At 41.8% G+C, this 20,825-nt stretch overlaps 1 protein-coding gene across 11 annotated transcripts; it reads right to left on the minus strand.

Moving 5' to 3' along the window:
- Window positions 1–10,625, minus strand: LOC108319025 (calmodulin-binding transcription activator 4). Of its 11 annotated transcripts, none has more exons than XM_052873059.1 (14): window positions 10,431–10,623; window positions 10,226–10,309; window positions 9,537–9,668; window positions 9,297–9,412; window positions 8,492–8,580; window positions 8,193–8,238; window positions 5,918–6,221; window positions 4,344–4,492; window positions 4,058–4,148; window positions 3,744–3,964; window positions 2,697–3,364; window positions 1,402–2,014; window positions 830–1,126; window positions 1–402 (listed from the first exon to the last, which is right to left on the minus strand). In XM_052873059.1, the coding sequence occupies exons 2-14, from the start codon at window positions 10,233–10,235 to the stop codon at window positions 292–294; spliced, it is 2,847 nt and encodes a 948-aa protein (XP_052729019.1). In that variant the 5' UTR covers window positions 10,236–10,309; window positions 10,431–10,623; the 3' UTR covers window positions 1–291. The 11 variants fall into 11 exon arrangements, with proteins under 11 accessions (XP_052729019.1, XP_017405515.1, XP_017405512.1 ...); XM_017550026.2 differs by having other exon boundaries at window positions 9,537–9,736; XM_017550023.2 differs by having other exon boundaries at window positions 9,537–9,853.
- Between the last annotated feature and the right edge of the window lie 10,200 nt (window positions 10,626–20,825).

A 20,825-nucleotide genomic window follows, 5' to 3' on the forward strand; every position in this document is an offset into this window, starting at 1 on the left:
TTTAAAATCAGAAATACAACACATTTTCTTATCTAATTATGGTTTCTGTCTAGTTTTACTGATGAAAAGTAAAACAATAAATTAAAAATTGAAGCTTACCCCACTGAATTTGAAACCCTATACTACCCCAAAGCAGTGAAGGCAACTTTGTACATGAAAAGAGTGTCCACCGCCTTTATCACACTACAATCTATACTGTTTTACAAACTAAAACCTCAATCAAGCTTATACCTACACATCCAATAGTACACAGAAAGCCAGAAATTTATCACCAAAGAGACATAAAACTTCCTAAGCACATAATTTTTGCCATAACAGATCCCAATCATCGTCTTCCATATTGAGAGGGTCCTCTTCTGAAGTTGATGACGGTGCTTCATCACTTGTACTGTCACGTTCAGTCTGTAAAAGAATCAACAAGTCATGCATTGCACAAAACAGTGATGTTTAGTTAAGTCCTAATAATTTTGAGAAGTGTTAGCATCCCACTATTTGACACTATAAGACACTTCTATCCTCTGAGTAAAAGATCACACTCATGATGCTGACCCTACTAAAGGGAGAGACCTCAGTTGGATTTCCTCAAGTAATAAAAATAGGGTGTCAAAAGAGACTATCTTGTTGCTACTTGCTAGCGTTCCATTTATCATATATCTGATTATTATAAAGAAAAGGACAGTGAAAGCTTGAATCATAACACTTGGATATTATTCGATCAATCTGAATACAAAAAGTGGGATAACTAACAGATACCACATCTCAACTGGAGGCATCCAGATCAAACTGAATGCAAAAAGTGGGAGCAAAAAGTGCTCTAATAACTAATTACCTTGGCTTGACGATACAATGAAAGCAAGCGCCTGTATTGGTGGCGAGCATCCTCATGACGGACCATGGAAAGCACCCGCTTCAAAGCCATCTGAATTGCTCCATTTACTTTCTTTTTCCGGAACACGTTGAGAAAATCTTCATCATCACTTTCTTCTTCATTTGAATCCATTTCTTGCCGGACACTAGTTATACCAACGCGTTTTCTCCTCCATCGTAGCACAACCTTATTCAGGATTCCAACTGCCCATAATAGTATCTTGTATTGCTTCCGAGCCTGGTAACCCCTCACAATGGCCTGCCCAAATAAATACAAAGAAGCCAAGGTTAATAGGAAGTTCTTGATGTGTATGTCTAGCTATATAGCTTTCACCCCTCCCCCGTCAATAATCAGTTCTTGATGGATGCATGTACATGTCAAGTTACAGCTTTCATTCCCCTATCCCCGCCAATTTATGAACAAATTTATTCACTTTACGAGGTATCTATATTTCTACAGCGCCAATATCTACGTACATGCAGAATTCTTGGAATTAGAATGGTAAAACTGTAATAACAACTATTTACAGTTACCTGTATCTTAACTACTTTTTGGCGCAATGCTAAGAATTCTTTGCGACCTTTCCAACCTCGATATTTCTTCTGAATCGACAAGGCAGCTAAATTGTAATCACCCAAGCTCCGAGAACTAAGTTTTGACATGGCAGAAAGCACTGACATGTTATCATTGTTGCAACATGGATCAATACAATATCCATCTAGACATGCTGCTGCAGCAGCAGCAGCAGCAGCAGCAGCAGCTTCTCTTGCTTTCCGTTTTCTAAAAGAATGTGCACGAAAAGCATCTTGTATCCGTGCAGCTGCCTGAGTTGCATTTCTGACAGCATCCAAGGAAGCTTTTAGTGAAACCTGATCCTCACTGGCCACGATATTTTCTTCAGAGACATTGCTGACAGTTAACTCGGCTTCGAGCTCAGAAGCTCCTTCAGAAATCTTACTCGCTGTCAAAGTGAGGGATGACAAGTGGCTTGTTAGGTGTACCTCAGAAAGATAACCTGCCAGTCCCTTATGGCCATGGGAGGCTGCAACAGATGCAGCAGTTTCACCGCTTGGATTTTGTGAACTTGGATCTGTCACCGCTTCAGCAGATGCACCAGAAGCTACAAGTGAAGCAACCATTTTTTCCCTATCATGGAATGAAATATTTGTGACACAATATCCAGAACACTTAGAATTGAACAGATTATTTATAAAAGCTTCTAAATCAAGGGTTTAATCTTGATATGATAATCGGTAAAAGAGTTTGCCCTATGATGGTTTGAATCGTGTAGAAGACAACTGGAGACCCAGGTTACCAGGTAAGATGAATTAATTATATGGAGGTCAGTCTGATCCATAGAGATAGGGAAAGAGAAAATAAAGCTCCAACAGATACCGTTTAAAAACACTTATTCAAAAAGACAATTCTGAAAAATCGGTTACTGGTCCAGCACAATTTGATAATTTAATCAAGGTAGCTGATACTAGTGTGGGACAAGGCTTTTCTTGGTTGAAACAAAAAAATTAAACATTTTGCTTTGATTAAGGCTTAATATGCATGTTCAAGAATGATTGAAAAATCCTGCTACATGAGAATATTGCATCTTAAACACAGTCATCAGTTTCTAACATGTGACTTACAGGCTAGGTATTACACACAGGTTTTATTCGTCCTTGATCTCTTTCTTTGTATTCATATTCCCTTTTCCAGAGGATGAAGTACAGTTTTCTAAACGGATTTTTTCAAGTATATTTTATTCAAGGATTTTGAAAAAATAAAGGTGATAACACTACTGCATATTAATATCAACAAATCTGTTTTCTATTACCTCCCAAACTTTGCAGCCCAATGTAGGGCTGTCCATCCATTGATGTCACGGAAATTTATATTCACACCGCAACTGAGAATGGGGTTCAAGGCCCACTCAAAACCCAACCCAGAAATCATGTGTATAATTCCCTGCTCTTTCTTGGACAAAGAACAGTCTGTCCCTTCATCTCTTTCATAGGATCGGTTAGAGAGCCAGAGCTGCAGCTTATCCTTCAGCAGCTCTTCTAGAAGCCACTTAACAGTATCAGATGATTTTCCACTGCCAACTAGAAGAGTGTCAATCCATAAATCATCACCATCTTTCTGTTCTGTTGAAAGGTGACTTCCAGATTCTGTGCTGTCATCCTTTTTAGTTGAAGAGTGGAGCATCTCAGCAAATCGAACAAGTAATAGCAGATCTTCTGGACTTCTGCCATCTTCTGTTTCTAATGAATTACAGCGAGTGCAACTAGTAGCCTTATTTCGAAACTCAAACTCAATCACTTCACTGCAAGGCACCCTATTTCCGGAAGTAATGCACAACTTAACCTTTCCAAGAAGATTGGAAGGAGTTTCACAACTGATTACGCCATCCTGAATAATCTTAGCAGGAACTTCAACATCACCAAACATACAGGCCCAAGTAGAATCCGGGTGATGATAGAGAAATGATCCAATGATGACAACCTATACATATAACTTGAGAGTTTAGGATTCAAATGCAGACAACACAATAGTATCTGTATCGTATTACGAAAAATAATAACAGTTTAATAGGAAAGGCAGTAAAGAAAAAGTATACGTCTCACACGGTTAAGTATTGAAATCAAGATCTAAGAGTTTGTATGACAACTCCCTAATTATTAGATACATAATTACACAATGATACCAAAAATGCATAAATATTTGAACCATGCAGTGTATTGATTTAGAAGGTCTTCAGGAACGTAAGTAAAGTTTAGTAAGCGCCAAAAAGCATAACAATCCATCATTCAGTACATAACATTCACCAAGTCATATATCATTGCATGGGACATAATAAATATTGAAATTAAAAGACACGAGCCTTTGTGGTCTCAGTGGCATAGCAGTATTCTGGGGAGACTGTCCTAATTGTAAATTTCTGTTTCCGTTCAACAGTCAAGCTTGAATCTACACCCAGAGGTTCTTGAATTTGGGTTTGGTCAAAAAATGTTCCATAGTAGTCAGAGGTAGTTACTGGATTTTCTACCCGAGAACATAGAGGAAATTTGACCCCACTGTCGCCTTGAGGAAGTGCAAAAACAGCTGGAGATATGGGACATCAAAGAGATGGAGGAAATTTCATTATATGAAAAAAGGGGAAATGACCAAGTAATTTAAGGTGGAAATAAGTCATACAGTTCTCAACATTATTACAATTGGAGTTTGGCCACCGATTGTTTTCCATGTTGGCAATCATATCCCTTCCCGAATAAAATAACGACTGTTCCTGTTTTAAAAATAGAGATTTTATTTCTTTGTAAGTAGCGAACGAGAAATGAACACAAATAAATAGCATTTAAGCGACCGTTTCAAATGATACAATTGTTTCAAGAGATACAAAAATACGTAAGTTATTTCAGAACTTCAGCAGACATCAATCATAAACTCTTAACATCATGAAGTATGTACTAGGAGTACTCACATTTTCAAATGCCTTATATCCATATTGATCTGGTATATTGGTCACAGGCAAGGGCTTGCATGCTTGAAGCACCTCGGTCCAGCATATAGTTTTTTCATTTCCATCAGGATAATCATCAGGGAAGTCATGACAGTATGTGTCACTGTTATCTACAGAAAATACACTAATTTCAGAAGATTTTGCTTTCCTCTCTTTATGGTTTCTGTTTAATTATAATATGGAGTACCAAAAGAAAACTATAAAGAGCTTGTGAAATAAATTGAATCAGATCTAAAGCTGAATTTGAAAGTTTTGAAAAAATAAAAATGTTTGAGTGGGGGAATAACTAATTAACAACAAAAATCTTTGTTGATTGTAATCAGACATGTAGTGTATCTTTTAAATGAGAGAAGCCTAGATATGTAGTTCATCTTTTCATTGTAGGTAACTTGATCTCAAGGAAAAGTAAGAAACAGCCTGTGGTAGCAAGGTCATGTATTGAAGCAGTATATCATATGTTATGGCTGATACGACTTGCAAACTTTTATGACTAAAGGGTTTGCTTGTGAGATGGGTCCTATGGAACTTGCTTGTGATAACCAATCAACTTTATACTTTTCCTCAAATTTGATCTTCACAAAAAGGGCTAAATATATAGAGGTTGGTCGTCCTTTCATTACAGAGAAGATCCTCTTTGACATCATTAAGACTAAATTTCTGTATTCTAATGAACAATTTGTAGACATATCGACTAAATCCTTTCAGGGTACAAGGATAACTTACATGTGATTAGACATGTCTGCTTAGGCTTGAAAGGGAGAGTTGATTGCAATCACATACGTGGTTTCTATTTTACACAGATCAGATATGTAGTTTATCTTTTAGATAACGTTTTTCGTGTATACATGATGAGTACACATGTTGTAACCCAACTTGGTGAATAATGCAGATTCATAAAGGCTTGTACAGATTTAGCAAATTTCAATAATCAATATCTTAAAATAAGAACACTTCTTTAATTTAATTTTTCAAGCACAAAAGAGGATTAACACGATTTACATAGCTTGCCATATATAGAGTTCTGTGCGTTAAATATTTGAAAAATGTTCAGCTTGGTTAACATAAAATGAATAATTCCTCCTAGAGTGATTTGAGATACAAGAAACCTAATCGTGAGGCTGTTGTTTCAAATTTGTTTTATTTCTGGTTTCCTTATTCATAATAATCGTCATACACCTTTTTAAGATTTTGAAACAACCAACATATAACAATTGGGGACTTGGGTTTCACCCAATGAAAATATAAGATAGAGAAGGGTACCGTTGGACAACTTAAAAAATAAGCATGTATGTTAGAAATTTAACCCCAACAGTCACAGCATATTGGTTGTGAGACTGGATGAGGCCACTGGCATATGTTGCACAGGCAGAAGAAAAACATCTATAACTGAGCAAACCAAAACTCAATATAAGGTAAGAGCATAAAACAGGGATAATAACTCAAATGCTTCACTTACTTAAAACATATATTGATTTTATCTACTTCCTCCAATAAAAAAACAGTAATTCTTAACGGCTCAAGTTTGTCTAAATTACCTTGTCTTCCATTATATCTTAACGGCCCTTGATCATTTGGTAAAGACAAAATAGTAGATTTATCTTTATAAATCACCCTTTCATTGAAGCTGTCCTCATTTGTATTCAGCTCTTCTTCTAATTGGCGTAAGGCTTGTGCTTCAGATGTAACTTCTAAAGACCCAGGAGGACTAGAGAAATTGTGATTAAGTTCATATGAATCAACAAAAATGGATGATGTCCCTGGTTCGTGAGCAGCATACGGGCTTTGACTCTGACTAAAAGCAAGAGAGGAACCTGACGACAATTGTGAGTTGGATTTCCCCTGCAAAATGTGATTGCAAACCGTAATGCCAAACTCAACCTTGGGTTAATGACACAATTCCCAGGCAATGAACAAAATAAGAAAATAGAATACATTGGAGCAGATGTGAAAGGAAGAGTGAAACTGTTATCTAAAGAGTGAGATACAACACGAGAATTCCTCTTGCAAGGAACAAAATGGCCCTTTAAACTGAAAATGTATCAGTTTCTGTCATGTTTCCACAATGCTCCCCTTTCCATTACAGTTTCTTTTATTTGACTACCAAACCTCCTAACTGCTTTTGTAACACCTTTAATTGACCCTCTAGCCGTTTGTACAGTTTACTTCTCCCGGAAGATAGTGCTCTCTCATTGCTAACAGCAGTACAATGAAACAATCTACTACATGAAAACAGTGAACGTGACCAGATAATTGCAATTAAGAGAATCAACAAAATGATGATTTAAATGAGATTTGAATATATCTCCATTTGAGGTCATACACAATCTGAAAATGAAGTCTTTAGCTCCAGAAAGTAACAGTGCATTAGAATGAATCTTCAATAACAACAGTAAATAATAATCACAAAATTAGGCACTTGGGCAAATAACTTGTGAACAGGGAGGGGGGTTGCTAAATGTGGATGTAAACAAACTTTCAAGAAGTTAAAGATTTTGAAAATGTCATCAGAATTTTAGCTCTCTGATGTACCTATTTGGAGTTATCATGTAAAAATTAATAGATGAACATAATTTGTTTTGGAAATACACATATTTTGATGTGGACACCAAAGCCCAAGGCCACGATGAGAAGGATCAAGACTGGGACTCAAATCAAGACTTAGGTGGTAGATCCTTGACTGGAGGAAGGCTTAGAAAGGCCCAAGAGGCATTGCAGAATAAGGTGGCTCCTCTATTGGAGGCCCAACAAGGCTCAACACTTTGAAGAGACTTCACTAAACCTCTAGGGCAAATTAATTTTGCTTGTGAAATGCGGATTTTGTTTTTCTTTTATCTACTTAAAACAATACAAACACTAAAACCAAAGTTTTATTTAATTATTTTTGAATTCAGAAAATAAGGTACAAATGGTTTTTGACAATCCAGTGAGAACATCTCTTTGCTAGGTTCTTCCATACATCTTGTCATCTTATTATGAATCCACTAATCCGTTTGCCAATCTTTAACTTATCAAACCTTATTTGAGGCACGTTCTTTTTCCATGTTTTTTTTTAGTTTTCGTTTTCAATTCCCCATTTTCAATAGATTCCAATCCCTAACTGTTAATTTCCCAAATTTAGTTCAATTCTCTTTGGAATCATATCATGTTTATTTATTTGAAACTTAAAAATGAGAGAGAGAGAGAGAGAGAGAGAGAATTGAACATATGGAAGAAATATAAATAACTCAAGGACTACCATGTAAATCATTTACAGAAAGTAAAGCATTAAAAAAATATCAAAAAAATGAAGTATTCATAAGATATACAACAAAGGGTTGAAATTTCATAAGAAAAAAAAAAACTAAATTATTTAATTGAAGTTTCAAACCTAAACTGATGAGCCACCAGCCCACAACTTGGTCAGGCCCAACGTGCCATCATCAAACCGTATTAGGCCAAGGATTATGGAATGCAATGAATGGATTTTTTTTTCCTTTAAATTGTTGTTTTTCCTAAATGAGCTGCCTAATCTATGTTATTAGGTTATTTAGGGGTGTGCACCTTGAGTGTAGACAGGAATGAGAATGAATTGATGTTTGTTTGTCTCTTTTCCCTCTCTGTTTTCTGTCTTAGTAATGTATACCTAGACAGCCGCCAGTCTCACTCTATCATGAACACCAAAAGGGAGGATGCTCTTAAAATAACATTTTCAAAAACAGGGTAGGAGTGTAGGACGATGAGATGTTTTGCACTAGAAGGATTCACACCTTTCCACACTCATAATAAGCCGCAAATACCATGTTTATCTGATATCATGTTCTGGATACTCACCTTACTTGTTTCACTATAATGCACCAGAACAATATGCTCATATTTCCTGTCAAGAAACAATAGTGTATGAGCAAATACGAACATGCTCTACAATAACATATTGGCCTATAAATGGACCCATCTTTTAGTTTTTACATATACTCAAAGTTAATTCGTATAGCAATGAAGATAATTTATTCGTGGTAATCAAAGTTGCCTCAATTATGAGTTTTGCAAGTTTGTTTTTGGATCTTAAAAGAAAAATCAAGTAGAAGTAGTCATAATATGGTCTGCCTAAACTAATAGTTAAATTTACTCACGGCTCCAACATCCAATAGCTCCGTCTCTGAAAAGAACGGTTCTCTTCTCCATGTGCATAGTAGCAGTTTAGGATTTCTTCATTTCCAACCTAATCACGAAGATTAGTATGATCAATCAATTGAGAATTTGAGTACATAGACTTCTATCACCAAACAAATGTTGGCATAAAACACTAACATAGCAAAAATGAGAGAATTATATTTAAAAGAAAAAAATGCTCAATATCAGTAAAACTATTAATCGACAAATCTGCTACAACTTACATCTCAATGATATGACAGCTCATGCTCATAAAGAGTGCTAGACAAACTAAATACCTACTTGTTTTTCTTCTAAAATTATTTGGAAGCTATCTATGATACAGGGAAGATTAGGAGATAGATTTAAATATGAAATTTCCAATGAAGATCAATGAAGATCCGTAATTATTTCCAAATAATACTTTGTTCAACACGTGTGAGATATGAATATTTCTTCCTCAACAATGTTAAAAATTTATTCTTCAATTTCCTCCAATGAGTAAAAAGTTAAGTGATGAAGTAGAAGAAGCTCTAATTGCAATTGGTATGAAAAGCTCAAGCTGTTGGTAACAACGGTATGATTATTATATGATTCATCTTCCATTTTTTTTCTGCATAGTTCTTGCCTAAGACTAAAAGGAAGGAGTTTGATCCAAATTGGAGCATTTTTATAAAACATAAAGCGTGCCAAAAGCGGGAAGATGGTAGTGGATTACATGAGCTGCAGAAAGACAAATAAATGTCTCAGAATAGAAGGACAGCCTAATACAAAATGTTCAAAGACCTTAAGGCGTTCATGTGCTTCTCCCACAGTTCTTCCGTCTTTTTTCTTCCGCCAGTTATGACCATCTTTGCGGAAGTAACGCGTGACTCTTCTATTAAACAGATATAGGGATCCGCCTGTTAAGAAAGTCAATTGGTAACATTTCCGACAGTTAGTAACACAATCAAATAACAAACAAGAGTCATGAAAAATGTCCGTCATTTCTTGCACAAATTTCAACAAACAGAAAACGGACATTACCAGCTGGCTGATGAGGGGGCTGGTGGGTAAGCTCGCACATGTCGTGATTTCGTAAAATGTAAAGCACTTCGACAGGCTTGAGCCATCGCTTCTTAGCTTCTTGAAACAGATCAACGATGTTGTACTCCAAACCTACCATGATCATGTCACATTAGTCCACCAATTCAGAACTCATCTTTTTGTTCCCTCTACCATTGTCTCTTCGTTTGCGAGTACATGGGAATCATGCAGAAATTTGGGGCATTAATGGTGAGCACCAAACTCTCTGATCGTAAACTAAGATAAGAAGTAAGAACTCACTATCCTCTTTTACATAACTGTATAATTACAGAAAAACAATTATTCCTCCATGTGAGCAGGAAGGACAACAGTGGGTCAATAAAGTAAAAGTTGTCATCTCAAGCGTACGCCATAGCGTACTGTACCAACCATAACTTTCCACACAAAAAGGTGCAAAGCCAAAACCAGCACAAACTTAAAACGACAAGATAACAAATCAAACCAAGTCAAAAAATTTACACAAACAGGAGACAATAAAAGCACGCGATGCTTTTTGCCACGAAGTTCAGTATCATCGTAAACCCAAACACAACATTGCTAAAATTGGATTAAGCAGCTCTAATCAAGTAAAATTGAACAAGCAGAAGGAAGCAACGAGTAATTAAAAACAATTAAGAGAGAGGTTTTACCAGGTGACATAGTAATCAATCGCGTGAAGGAAATAGGTTGAACTAGAATTGGAGAAATTGCATTTCCCACCACACGCTACGAAGCTATAAGCGACAAGTAGTATAAGGGCATGTTTGGTTCAGCTTCTTCACAAACACAAACACAAACCTAAGACAGACCTAAGGAATGAACAAATCGATGATATAGAAGAGATAAAGACCCTACACGCGCAAGTCCTCGAACACTGGCGCACTGACAGATACTGTCGTGGATGATGAACGTTCGGTGAGATTTCACTTTTGCTAATTTTGTATACCCAATTAATTCAGAGCATTAACAATCACCAATGGCAACATTCCTCTACTGTTGTCTCTCTTTTTTTATCTTTTGTCGATTTTATGTTATGTTTTGTGTAAGGAATTTGAAACAATTATTGATTTAAGGTAAAATAAGGTTGTAAGAAAGAAGTATGAAGAAGAGTAATTTCAACTATTTGATGTTTGAATTTAAAAGTGAATTATAGATAAGAAATTTCTTAGGTTTTGAAATGTAGGAATAGTATTTAAGAATCTAGTTGAGATGTGAACAGGTGTATGTAGAATCATGACTTGGGTGATATCGTGAACAACGTGAATCAGTAATGACATAAGCACCTTTTGGAAGCACCTGCAGCCTATCACTGTCCATCACTTACTTTTTTTTATTTCACTTCTCCAAAATATCTCTTTTCCCCTCGTTTTATTGGAACAAATATTTTATAATTTTTATACAACTTTAATTTTGTTTTCCTTATTTACTAATTCCCATTAAATATTACACATTTATGTATTCTTTATTAATGAATTATGAAAAATTCATTAGTGATTTAGTTTCCATATTATTTTGTTTTTTAAGTCAACTAAACTTTTATTTTTATTTTTTTTAAAAACCTTAGTTAAGTTTGTATTGTTAAAAAGACTAAATATAATTACTTATGTTAAATTGATTTCATTATTAAAAGTAACACGTATTAAAATTCGAGTCTTTTCATATATTAAATTTTTTTTGTCTTGTACATGTATCAAAATTAAATAAATTTTAAAATAAAAGATCATTAGATTTTTCACACGCAACAAAGTTAGGTTTTGACACACATTTCTAAATTAAGAAAATTTCAATTTTAAAAAAATCACATTAAATCATTTTACAAAAATAAAAATTTAATTAAGTAAAATAAATATATAAATATAAAAACTAAATTACTAATTAAACGAAAATGAAAATAAAATTTTAGAATTTAGTAATAATCTCTATTAAAATATATAAATATTTTTGAAAGAGTTGAACTAAATTGATTTTTTCATTGTGAGGTATAGTTATATTAGAAATTTCTATATTAATCACTTGAGAGTATATATTCTTTTTTTTTTTTCCTTTGAGCCGATGAAGTAGAAGTAAAAAGTAATATTGGAGCTAATTACTCATTTTGTTGGTGTTGAATTTTTCTGCTGAGATATTTTTCCTTTTCATCTTTTTCGTTTTCCAATTACAGTAAGTGTTATAGATAACTTTTGACTAATTATCGTGTAATTTTTTTCCTTTTTTACCACGCCTTTTTTCCTTTTCTTAAAGTAAAATTATAATATCACACTTTTCATTTGAGAATTTAGCCAAATAAAGACATTAAAAAAGCTTTAAGATGTGTGTCGTATATTTGAAATTATATTAGTTATGTGATGAATAAATAAGAAAAAGCAGGACATGAGAACGTGGTTGTTGTAGAAGCATATAAATATATTGTCAATGATTTCTAAAAGAAAGGGTAAGAAAAAGCCAAACAAGTGTTATAATTATTGGACTTTGATGTTCAAATACACACTTCGAAGTCCACAGCTATTCTCTGTCCTTTGTCGTGTTCTCTCACTATTGTATTTTCTTTATCTATTTGTCGGTAGTCGCAATATTAATCTTGCAATACAAAATCAAAAACAAATTTTCAACTTCTTCATTCTCCTGCAAGCAAGGTTAAGTCTATTTCTCCCAACTTTGAGAACTTCAGGTCAAACTTCTCCTTTTACTCCATATTAACTGTTATTCCGTCGAATTATTCAATAAGTATTATCTGTAAGAAAACATTTTAATGTCAAAGTTAATGAATGTAATAAATGTATAATTAATATAACTAATTATCTAAATATTAAGATACTTAATTATAAATATTTATTTAAGAAAGTAACTTTCTTGAATCGTGTATTATATTTTGTAATATATAAATATATTTATACAGTTTTAAAGCATTTCTTTCGAAAAAAAAATTAGAGTGATTTATTTAAATTTTTAATGACCAGAAGTAATTACATTTTTTAAAAAATATCTCAGACTCTTTTATGTAACTTTTGTAAATTATTTTTTCTTAAATTTTAACATTTTTTATCAGATTAAAATATTATTTATAGTTTATACACAACAATTATTATAATATATTGTTTCGAATGTGTAGGGCTGTGCGGTTATGAATCTTCTAACCTTCTTCCGATCTTCTCTCAATGGCGGATCTTCCTCCCAAGCTTTGACTTTCCTCTTGATCCGGAGGGGTGGAGACCTACAAAAGATTCTCCGATGCCAAAGTCAGTTTCAGAGCAATGGCTTTTCTCAAAGGATAACAATAAATGTGCATTCAATGTAACCTATCTACCACTCACCGTGAACCTGTATTTATAGTTTTCGCTATGGGCTTAGGATTAGTGAAAAGTTAATCACGGCCCAACCAGCCCAATAGCTCCTAATTTCTACTTACCTCTAAACCAGGTCAATTTACCTGAGCCACAGTGATTAGTGATTTGATCGGTCAGTGTGATATGGGCGTCCGCCCAAGTTATACCGGCGTTCGTCTTCCCTACGGACGACTCGGGCACTACATTGGGCGGACGATCCTCTACACGGTCGCCCGGCACTTCGTTGGGCGGACGATCCTCTATGCGATCGTCCGGTACTTTGTTGGGCGGACGATCCTCTATGCAGTCGTCCGGCTCTTCGTTGGGCGGACGATCCTCTCTGCGGTCGTACGGCACTTCGTTGGGCGGACGATCCTCTCTGCGGTTGCCCGGCACTTTGTGATACCAGACGTCTCTCAGCATCATCCTGTAGAACACTTTTTGTGAGCATGGAGAGTGCGGCGCTGTCTCGTGGTGATGGAATTCCTTGTGAGTTCTTCAAAGTTTCTCTTAGAGACAGAGGTTCTACCCAGGTGGTCGGCGTAGGCACCGAGATGGTCGGATGACCTCATTAGTGGGTGTCCATACGTGCGACGCCGGACATTTGCTGGTGTGGGAGAGTTTATACGGGTCTAGGTTCAATCCGTGCCTACTTGGGCGGCCACGACTAGGGCGGTCCAGCATTTGTCTGTGGCGGGTGTGACATGGGCGTCCTTTGGGCGGCGCCCGTCACCTCATGGGCGCCCTTCGTACGGCGCCCGGCTCTCCCTGGTACACAAGCCCCCCAAGTCCTAGTGCACGTAATGAACGTAGGATTTTGGATACGGCGCATTTTGGATCAGGAACCCGCAATTGGGCTTTATCCAGTGGGCTTTTTGAATTTGGATTTTAGGCGGGAAAACAAGTGGCGCGCTCCTATTGACGGAAGGTGAAGCGTCGTCAAATCCGGAGCGTTGGTCGTGCTAAATCTAGACGGCCAGGATACACCCAACGGTTACTAAATTTTTCCTATAAATAGCGGATTAGAGGACGTCATTCTCACTTATCTTCATTACTCAAGAGCTCAAGATTCTTTTTCCCTCAGGTAATAAATAGCATCTGTGTCCATCGAGTCAGGTTCTGGGTCGTCGGGCGGAGTCCAGGAGGGGTTGGCGCGGGGCGACAGCAACGATTCTCTCAGCTCAGTTTCTTCTCATTTTTTGGAGGAGGCGATTGGGTCTTCCGGGGCGGACCCCGAGTCACCGATGTCGGCGGATGACCGGATTTTCCACGGCGTACCGCTATTCCTGCTCAAGGGCGGTGTTCGTGTAGTCGGGTCCCCATTCGAACCAGAAGGTCAAGGGGTAGTGGCGTGTGACTTGGCTCCCCCTATCCCTAGCCGGTATGCATCCTACTACGCTTTCCGCAAGGAGTTGGAGTGGCGGATCCGCCATACCCATGTTGTCCGGGATGTGGAAGACTCGAAGTTAATTCGTGCCGGGGTGACCTTGTTAAATGAAAGGGTCTTTCACGATGGGCGGTCTAGTCCGTATGACTTCTTCTTCATGTATGTGACTTTCTTCACCCATCTTTTCATCCGGATTCCTTTTACTAAGTTTCAAACGGCAATTCTTCGGGAGGTCAATGTGGCTCCCACGCAGCTGCACCCTAATTCGTGGGCGACCGTGCAGGCGTTTCTGGCGATGTGTTTAGCAGTGGGCGTCACTCCCACCATCCTGGTCTTCTTTTACTATTTTGAGGTCCGCCCTTCTCGTTCTGGCGGTTGGGTGTCTTTTACCTCGGTGCGGGGCAGGACCCTTTTCCGCCCCTTCTCTGATTCCTTCAAAAATTTTAAACAACATTATTTTAAAATAATCGTTGATAAAGCCGACGTCCACGAATTTTCTGATGGTGAAGGGAAGTTGTTTCCATTCTATTGGACAAGAGATCCTCGGCATATAAGGGCGACTTCTATAGGAGCCTTGACAGCACCCGATCTAGAAGCTGTGCGCACCATTAACGCCCTCCCCCGCCGGATCTCCGCCCGTCACTTGGTCGAATGCCTTAGTCTCGAGGATTGTGGACCAAAGGCGTTCGGTACGGTCTTGTCACATTGGGTGTGTTTGTTTTTCGCATACTGACGTTAAATTCTGAATTTTCTTGTTTCTTGCAGAACTAATGACGAATCCGGGCCCCCGCAAATCCAACTTTTTCGCCCTAAGGAAGAAGTCCGGGGCTAGCTCGTCGACCGCCCGGCCGACAAGTGTTCCGAATGCGCCCCGTCCTCCTCCCTCTGGTGTCCGCCTGACGGCCGCTCGCGCTACTCCTAAGGCAGGAGTCCCCCCCACATTCAAAGCCGGGGGTTCCAATATCGAGGTGCCGCCTCCCAATCCCCCGCCAGAATTGGAGGCCGCCCAAATGGGCCCGTTGTCTGAGGCGGGCACTGTTTCTGCTGATCTCTTGAAGCGCAAGAGAAATGAACCCGCTGTTGAAGGGCGTAGGGACAAAGAGGGGTCGTCGTCTCGCTCCGCTTCGAAGAAGGCCCGGAAGGGCAAGGACAAGGAGAAAGACTGGGGGAAAGCCCCGGCCATCCCTCTACCAGGCGGCATTTTTAGCCCCGCCTTCAGCATGAGTGACCGCGCGAAATTCCACATGAGCTCCTCCCAACGGGCGCTCATCGAACCTCTTTCTGAGGTGGAGTTGACTAACGCCATGCTGGAGATGTCTACTCGGACATCCGCCTTGGCTTGGTACCTAAGGGAGTTCGCCGACCGTCCCGGAGTGGCGGAGGTCCGTGCCGAGCTTGATAGAGAGAAGAAGAACTCTGCCTCCCTTCAGCTTACTTTGGAGGAGATGGTCCTCAATCAAGATGAATATGATAAGAGGATCGAGCAGCTGGAGGCCGACCTGGAGAAAGCCAAAAGGGAGTCCGCCGAAGGGTTGGCCGCGGCCCGGATCGAGCAGGAACGCTTGGCGGAAGAGAGTCGCCAGAAAATCGAGCTGCTGGAGGCGGAGGTAACCCGCATAAAGGAGGCCGAATCGTGCCGTGCCAAGGCCAATGAAGAGCTTACTCTTGAAGTGGCTAAGGCCAAGGAGCAGATTGCTGAGTTGGAGTCCACCATCCTGTTTGAACATGAGGAGGGCTTCAACAAAGCCCTTCGGCAAGTAACTCTTCTGGCGGGCGTCCAGGATCCTTTTGCTCTTGGCGTGGATATAGAGAAGGACGTTTTCAATGGCGTCCTCGTGGATTTGAATGCCGCCGAAGAAAATGAGCCGGCTGCGGAGGCCGCCGTCGGGGGAAAGCATTAGGAATTTTATTTTTGAATTTTTTGGACGTGTATCTTTCGACCGTCCGTCCAACGTCTGGGGTTGTCCAGATGTTGGCCGGATGGTCTTTTTTGTAAATCTTGGCGCCTTTTAGCGCAAACGACCAATACACTGACCTTTCGAGTTTCGTGCATTTCCTTACGTACGCTGTTATTCCTTTAGCGATAATTTTTCTTTAGTTAATTGTCCGGCCTTGGTGGAGACTTTCCGAGGTGAACAGTATCGTTTAGCTTCAGTTTCTCGCTTCATTTTTTATCCGAGTTTTGTAGGGCGGACGATCCTTTCGCGGTGTCGCCCAACCAAGCCGAGAGTTGTTCTCGTTGGAACACTCGCCAGCTTGGAGTTTGGTAGGGCGGACGATATTTTCGCGGCGTCGCCCAACCAAGCCGAGAGTTGTTCTCGTTGGAACACTCGCCAGCTTGGATTTTGGTAGGGCGGACGATATTTTCGCGGCGTCGCCCAACCAAGCCGAGAGTTGTTCTCGTTTGAACACTCGCCGGCTTGGAGTTTGGTAGGGCGGACGATCCTTGTGCCTCGGTCGACCGAGCCGAGAGTTGCGCTGAAACGCTTTTTCTACTAAGTTCCTACAAGATGCTTCGCAGGAGACAATAGATATTTTGTTTGATTGATTGTGGGAGTACATGAAAATAAGTAATTGAAATTAACTAAAATAAAATTTCAAATGTGTGGCGTTCCAAGTGTTGGTGATGGGACGTCCGTCCATGCGTTCCAGCCTGTAGGCCCCGTTTCCGAAGGCTTCCAGTATCTTGAATGGCCCCTCCCACTTGGCAGCGAGCTTTCCATGTGCCGGGTTTCGGCGGGCGTCGCCCGCTTTCCTCCATACTAGGTCTCCCTCTTGGAAGCTTCTCGGCCGGACCTTGGAGTTGTATTTTCTTTCGACCATTCGCTTGCATGCTTCGGCTCTCAGTGCCGCCCGGTCTCGCCGTTCGTCCAGGGAGTCCAACTCGATCCTCAACTCTTGGTCGTTGAGGTTCAGGTCTTCAACCTCCCGCCTTAGCGACGGTTCACCCAGCTCAACCGGTAACATGGCATCAGTACCATAGGTTAGGTTGAAAGGGGTTTCGCCTGTGGTTCCATGAGGTGTGCATCTATAGGCCCATAGGACCTCGGGTAGTTCGTCCACCCATGCTCCCTTCCTCTCTCCCAAACGCCGCTTAAGTTCCGAGACTATGGTCTTGTTCATTGCTTCTGCTTGACCGTTCGTCTGGGGGTGCTCTACAGAGCTGGTGATGTGCTTGATCCCTAGCCCTTTGAAGAACTTGGCGAGTTTTTTGTCAATAAACTGCCGGCCATTATCTGTGATGATGGACTGAGGGAGGCCGAAGCGACATATCAATTTCCAACAGAACTTCTGGACCTGGGCGGCCGTGATGGTTGCCAAAGGTTCGGCCTCTACCCACTTAGTGAAGTAATCAACCGCCACCAAAAGGAACTTCTTCTGTGCTTGCCCTACTGGGAACGGTCCTACGATGTCCATTCCCCATTGGGCGAACGGCCAAGGGGATGATATTGAATGTAAGGCATGTGGCGGAAGGTGGGAATTATTGGAATGTTCCTGACAGCGGATGCACTTCTGGACGAACGCTCTTGTATCCGCCTCCATGGTAGGCCAATAATATCCGGCTCTCAATAGCCGGGCTTTCAACGTCCTCCAGCCCGTGTGGAGACCACAAACGCCGTTATGAAGTTCGTCCATGACATAGTATGCCTCTTCAGCCCCCAAGCACTTAAGGAGGGGGGAGGAGAATCCCCTTCGGTATAAGTCATCCCCCACGATAAGATAACGGGCGACTTTCTTAGCTTCGCCCGGACCTACCATCCGCCACTCATCCTGGCGGTTCATGATTTCCCGGATTCCGGCACGCCAATCTTGTCCTCCGCCGGATACCGCTGAGCATTCCACGGAAGGCTGTAGTAGAACCTGCCGTACGACGGTGGTCAACTGCCCCTTTTCCTTTCCCGAACTGAGTTTGGACAGTATGTCCGCCCTCGTGTTTTGTTCCCTGGGAATATGCTGTATATCAACTTTGTCGAACGCTCTGGCGAGCTCGGTCGCTCTCTGGTAGTACCGCAAAAGGCGTTCCTCTCTGACTTGGAAGTTGCCATTCATTTGGCCCACCACCAGCTCAGAGTCCGTCCGACAGGTTATCCTCCTCGCCCCCATGTCCTTCGCCAGCTCGAGGCCGGCCACAAGGGCCTCGTACTCGGCCTGATTGTTGGATACTTTGAATTTGAATATCAAAGAATGCTCTAGTAAGAATCCATTGGGGCCTTCAAGTACGATGCCGGCCCCGCTGATCGAGCGGCCGGAAGCCCCATCCACATATAAGTTCCAGTCATCTTAGCCGGAAGGGGGTAATTCGGCCGCGAAATCCGCCAAATGTTGGCCTTTAACCGATCCCCTCGGTTCATAGCGCAAGCCGAACTCTGAGAGCTCTACCGCCCATGCCACCATCCGTCCGGCTAGGTCTGGCTTCCTGAGGATTTTGGAGATTGGGAAGTCTGTCCGGACTATGACCTAATAACTTTGAAAATAAGGACGAAGTCTTCGGGAGGCATGTAATAAAGCCAAGGCCACCTTCTCTACCCGCTGGTACCGGGTTTCTGCGTCTAAGAGCTTACGGCTCACGAAGTAAACTAGCCTCGCCTGAGGCTGTTCTTGCATCAATACGGCGCTGACGGCCGTTTCGGACACTCCTAAGAAGATGTGCAAATCTCCACCTGGGACCGGGCGGTTCATAACCGGTGGGTTGCTAAGGAGCGTCTTGACGTCCTGGAACGCTCGCTCACATTCGTCGTCCCATAACGGACCGGTCCCTTTCTTCAACTTACGTAGGACCGGCCTCATCCGCTCCGCCAACTTGGGGATGAACCGGGATAAAGCAGTGAGGCGTCCGACCAGTCTCTGCACTTCCTTAAGGGTGGCCGGGCTCTGCATCTGCAATACCGCGTCGCACTTGTCCGGGTTAGCCTCAATCCCCCTGGATGTTAACATGAAGCCCAAGAACTTTCCAGCTGCTACCTCGAACGTACACTTTGCGGGGTTCAAGCGCATGCCAAATTTCCTTACTTGGCGGAAAACCTGCTCAAGGTCCTTGAGGTGTCCCTCTTCATCTGCTGACCGGACCACCATGTCATCCACATATACATCCATGCACCGGCCTATCTGGTCACGGAAGATTCTATCCATTAGGCGCTGATATGTTGCCCCCGCATTCTTCAGGCCGAACGGCATAACTTCGTAGCAGAAGTTAGCCTTCTCCGTAATGAATGCTGTCTTTTCAATGTCCGGCCCGTACATGGGTATCTGGTTATACCCGGAATATGCATCTAGGAAGCTTAGTACCCGGTGCCTGGAGGCGCCGTCCACCAGGGCGTCAATGCTGGGTAAGGGGTGTGAATCCTTCGGGCAGGCTTTGTTCAGATCCGTGTAATCAGTGCACATGCGCCACTTCCCGTTGGCCTTCTTCACCATGACCACGTTAGCTAGCCATGTGGTGTAGGTGACTGCCCGGACGAAATCAGCTCTCCTCAACTTCTCCACCTCTTCTTCCACAGCCTTACGCTTCTCCTCGCCCATTCTCCGCTTCTTCTGGGCTATGGGGCGAGCATTCTGGAAAAGCGAGAGCTTATGGCTCATTACTGCGGGATGGATGCCCGGCATATCCGCCGCCGTCCACGCAAATAGATCCCGGTTTTTCCATAGGAGTGCCCTCAGCTCCTTTTCCATCTCAGGGTTCAGCCCCCTGGCGATGAGGGTGGTTTGAGCGGGTTCCCTTCCTATCAAGATAGGTTGGGTTTCCCCAATAGGTTCCAGGCGGTCTTCGGTGTTCGTCCTAGGGTCGAGGTCTGCCATGGCCACCTCAGAACCGGCCGCCCGCCTTTTTACTGGACGGACGTGCAACTTCAACCCCGCTGCGTAGCACTCTCGTGCCGCCTTTTGGTCCGCCCGGACCGTACAGATAGTTCCCTTCTCGGAGGGGTACTTCATCGTGAGGTGGGGGGTAGAGACGATCGCTCCAAAAGCGTTTAAGCACGGCCTTCCGAGTAGTACGTTGTATGACGTGTTAGCCTCCACCAGCAGATACCGGACCCTCTTCTCCTCGCTAGATCGTCCGGTCCCCAACCTCGTCCTCAACTCCACGTATCCCCTCGTGTCAACTCTCTCTCCTGCAAATCCCACTATCTGCCCTTCGTAGGGGACGATCAGATCTTCTGAGATATCCATCTGCAGGAAAGTCTTCCAGTAAAGGATGTTGACCGAACTTCCTTGATCGACCAGAACTTTGCTTATCCCGTACCGTGCTATTTCTGCCGTTATGACCATTGGGTCGTCTTGGTCGGGATCAGGGGCGTGAAAGTCCTCGTCCGAGAAGGTGATAGGCGGCATGGATCGGCGTGGCTTATCGACCAGATGGACGGAATGGAGGGTTCGAATATGGCGTTTACGGGCGGAGGAAGATGATCCTCCTCCCGCGAATCCTCCGGAAATGGTATTGATATGCCCCCTCAAGGGGCGCTCCCGACTGCGGCTTCGACTTCGACTCGGGCGCCTCTCCGAGCGGGGCTGCTCCGCTTTTGGGTTTCGCGGCTTATCCTT

Source organism: Vigna angularis, chromosome 2 (assembly GCF_016808095.1).
Source record: "Vigna angularis cultivar LongXiaoDou No.4 chromosome 2, ASM1680809v1, whole genome shotgun sequence".
NCBI classification, from domain to species: Eukaryota; Viridiplantae; Streptophyta; class Magnoliopsida; order Fabales; family Fabaceae; genus Vigna; species Vigna angularis.

Excerpts from the sequence above, each read along its gene's own strand:
- LOC108319025 (XM_017550026.2), bottom strand. The coding sequence starts at position 9,681 with ATGATCATGGTAGGTTTGGAGTACAACATCGTTGATCTGTTTCAAGAA. Across the intron at positions 4,493-5,917 it reads AAGATATAATGGAAGACAAG|ATAACAGTGACACATACTGT; the intron begins GTAATTTAGACA and ends TATTTTCTGTAG. Across the intron at positions 4,149-4,343 it reads GATATAAGGCATTTGAAAAT|GAACAGTCGTTATTTTATTC; the intron begins GTGAGTACTCCT and ends TTTTTAAAACAG.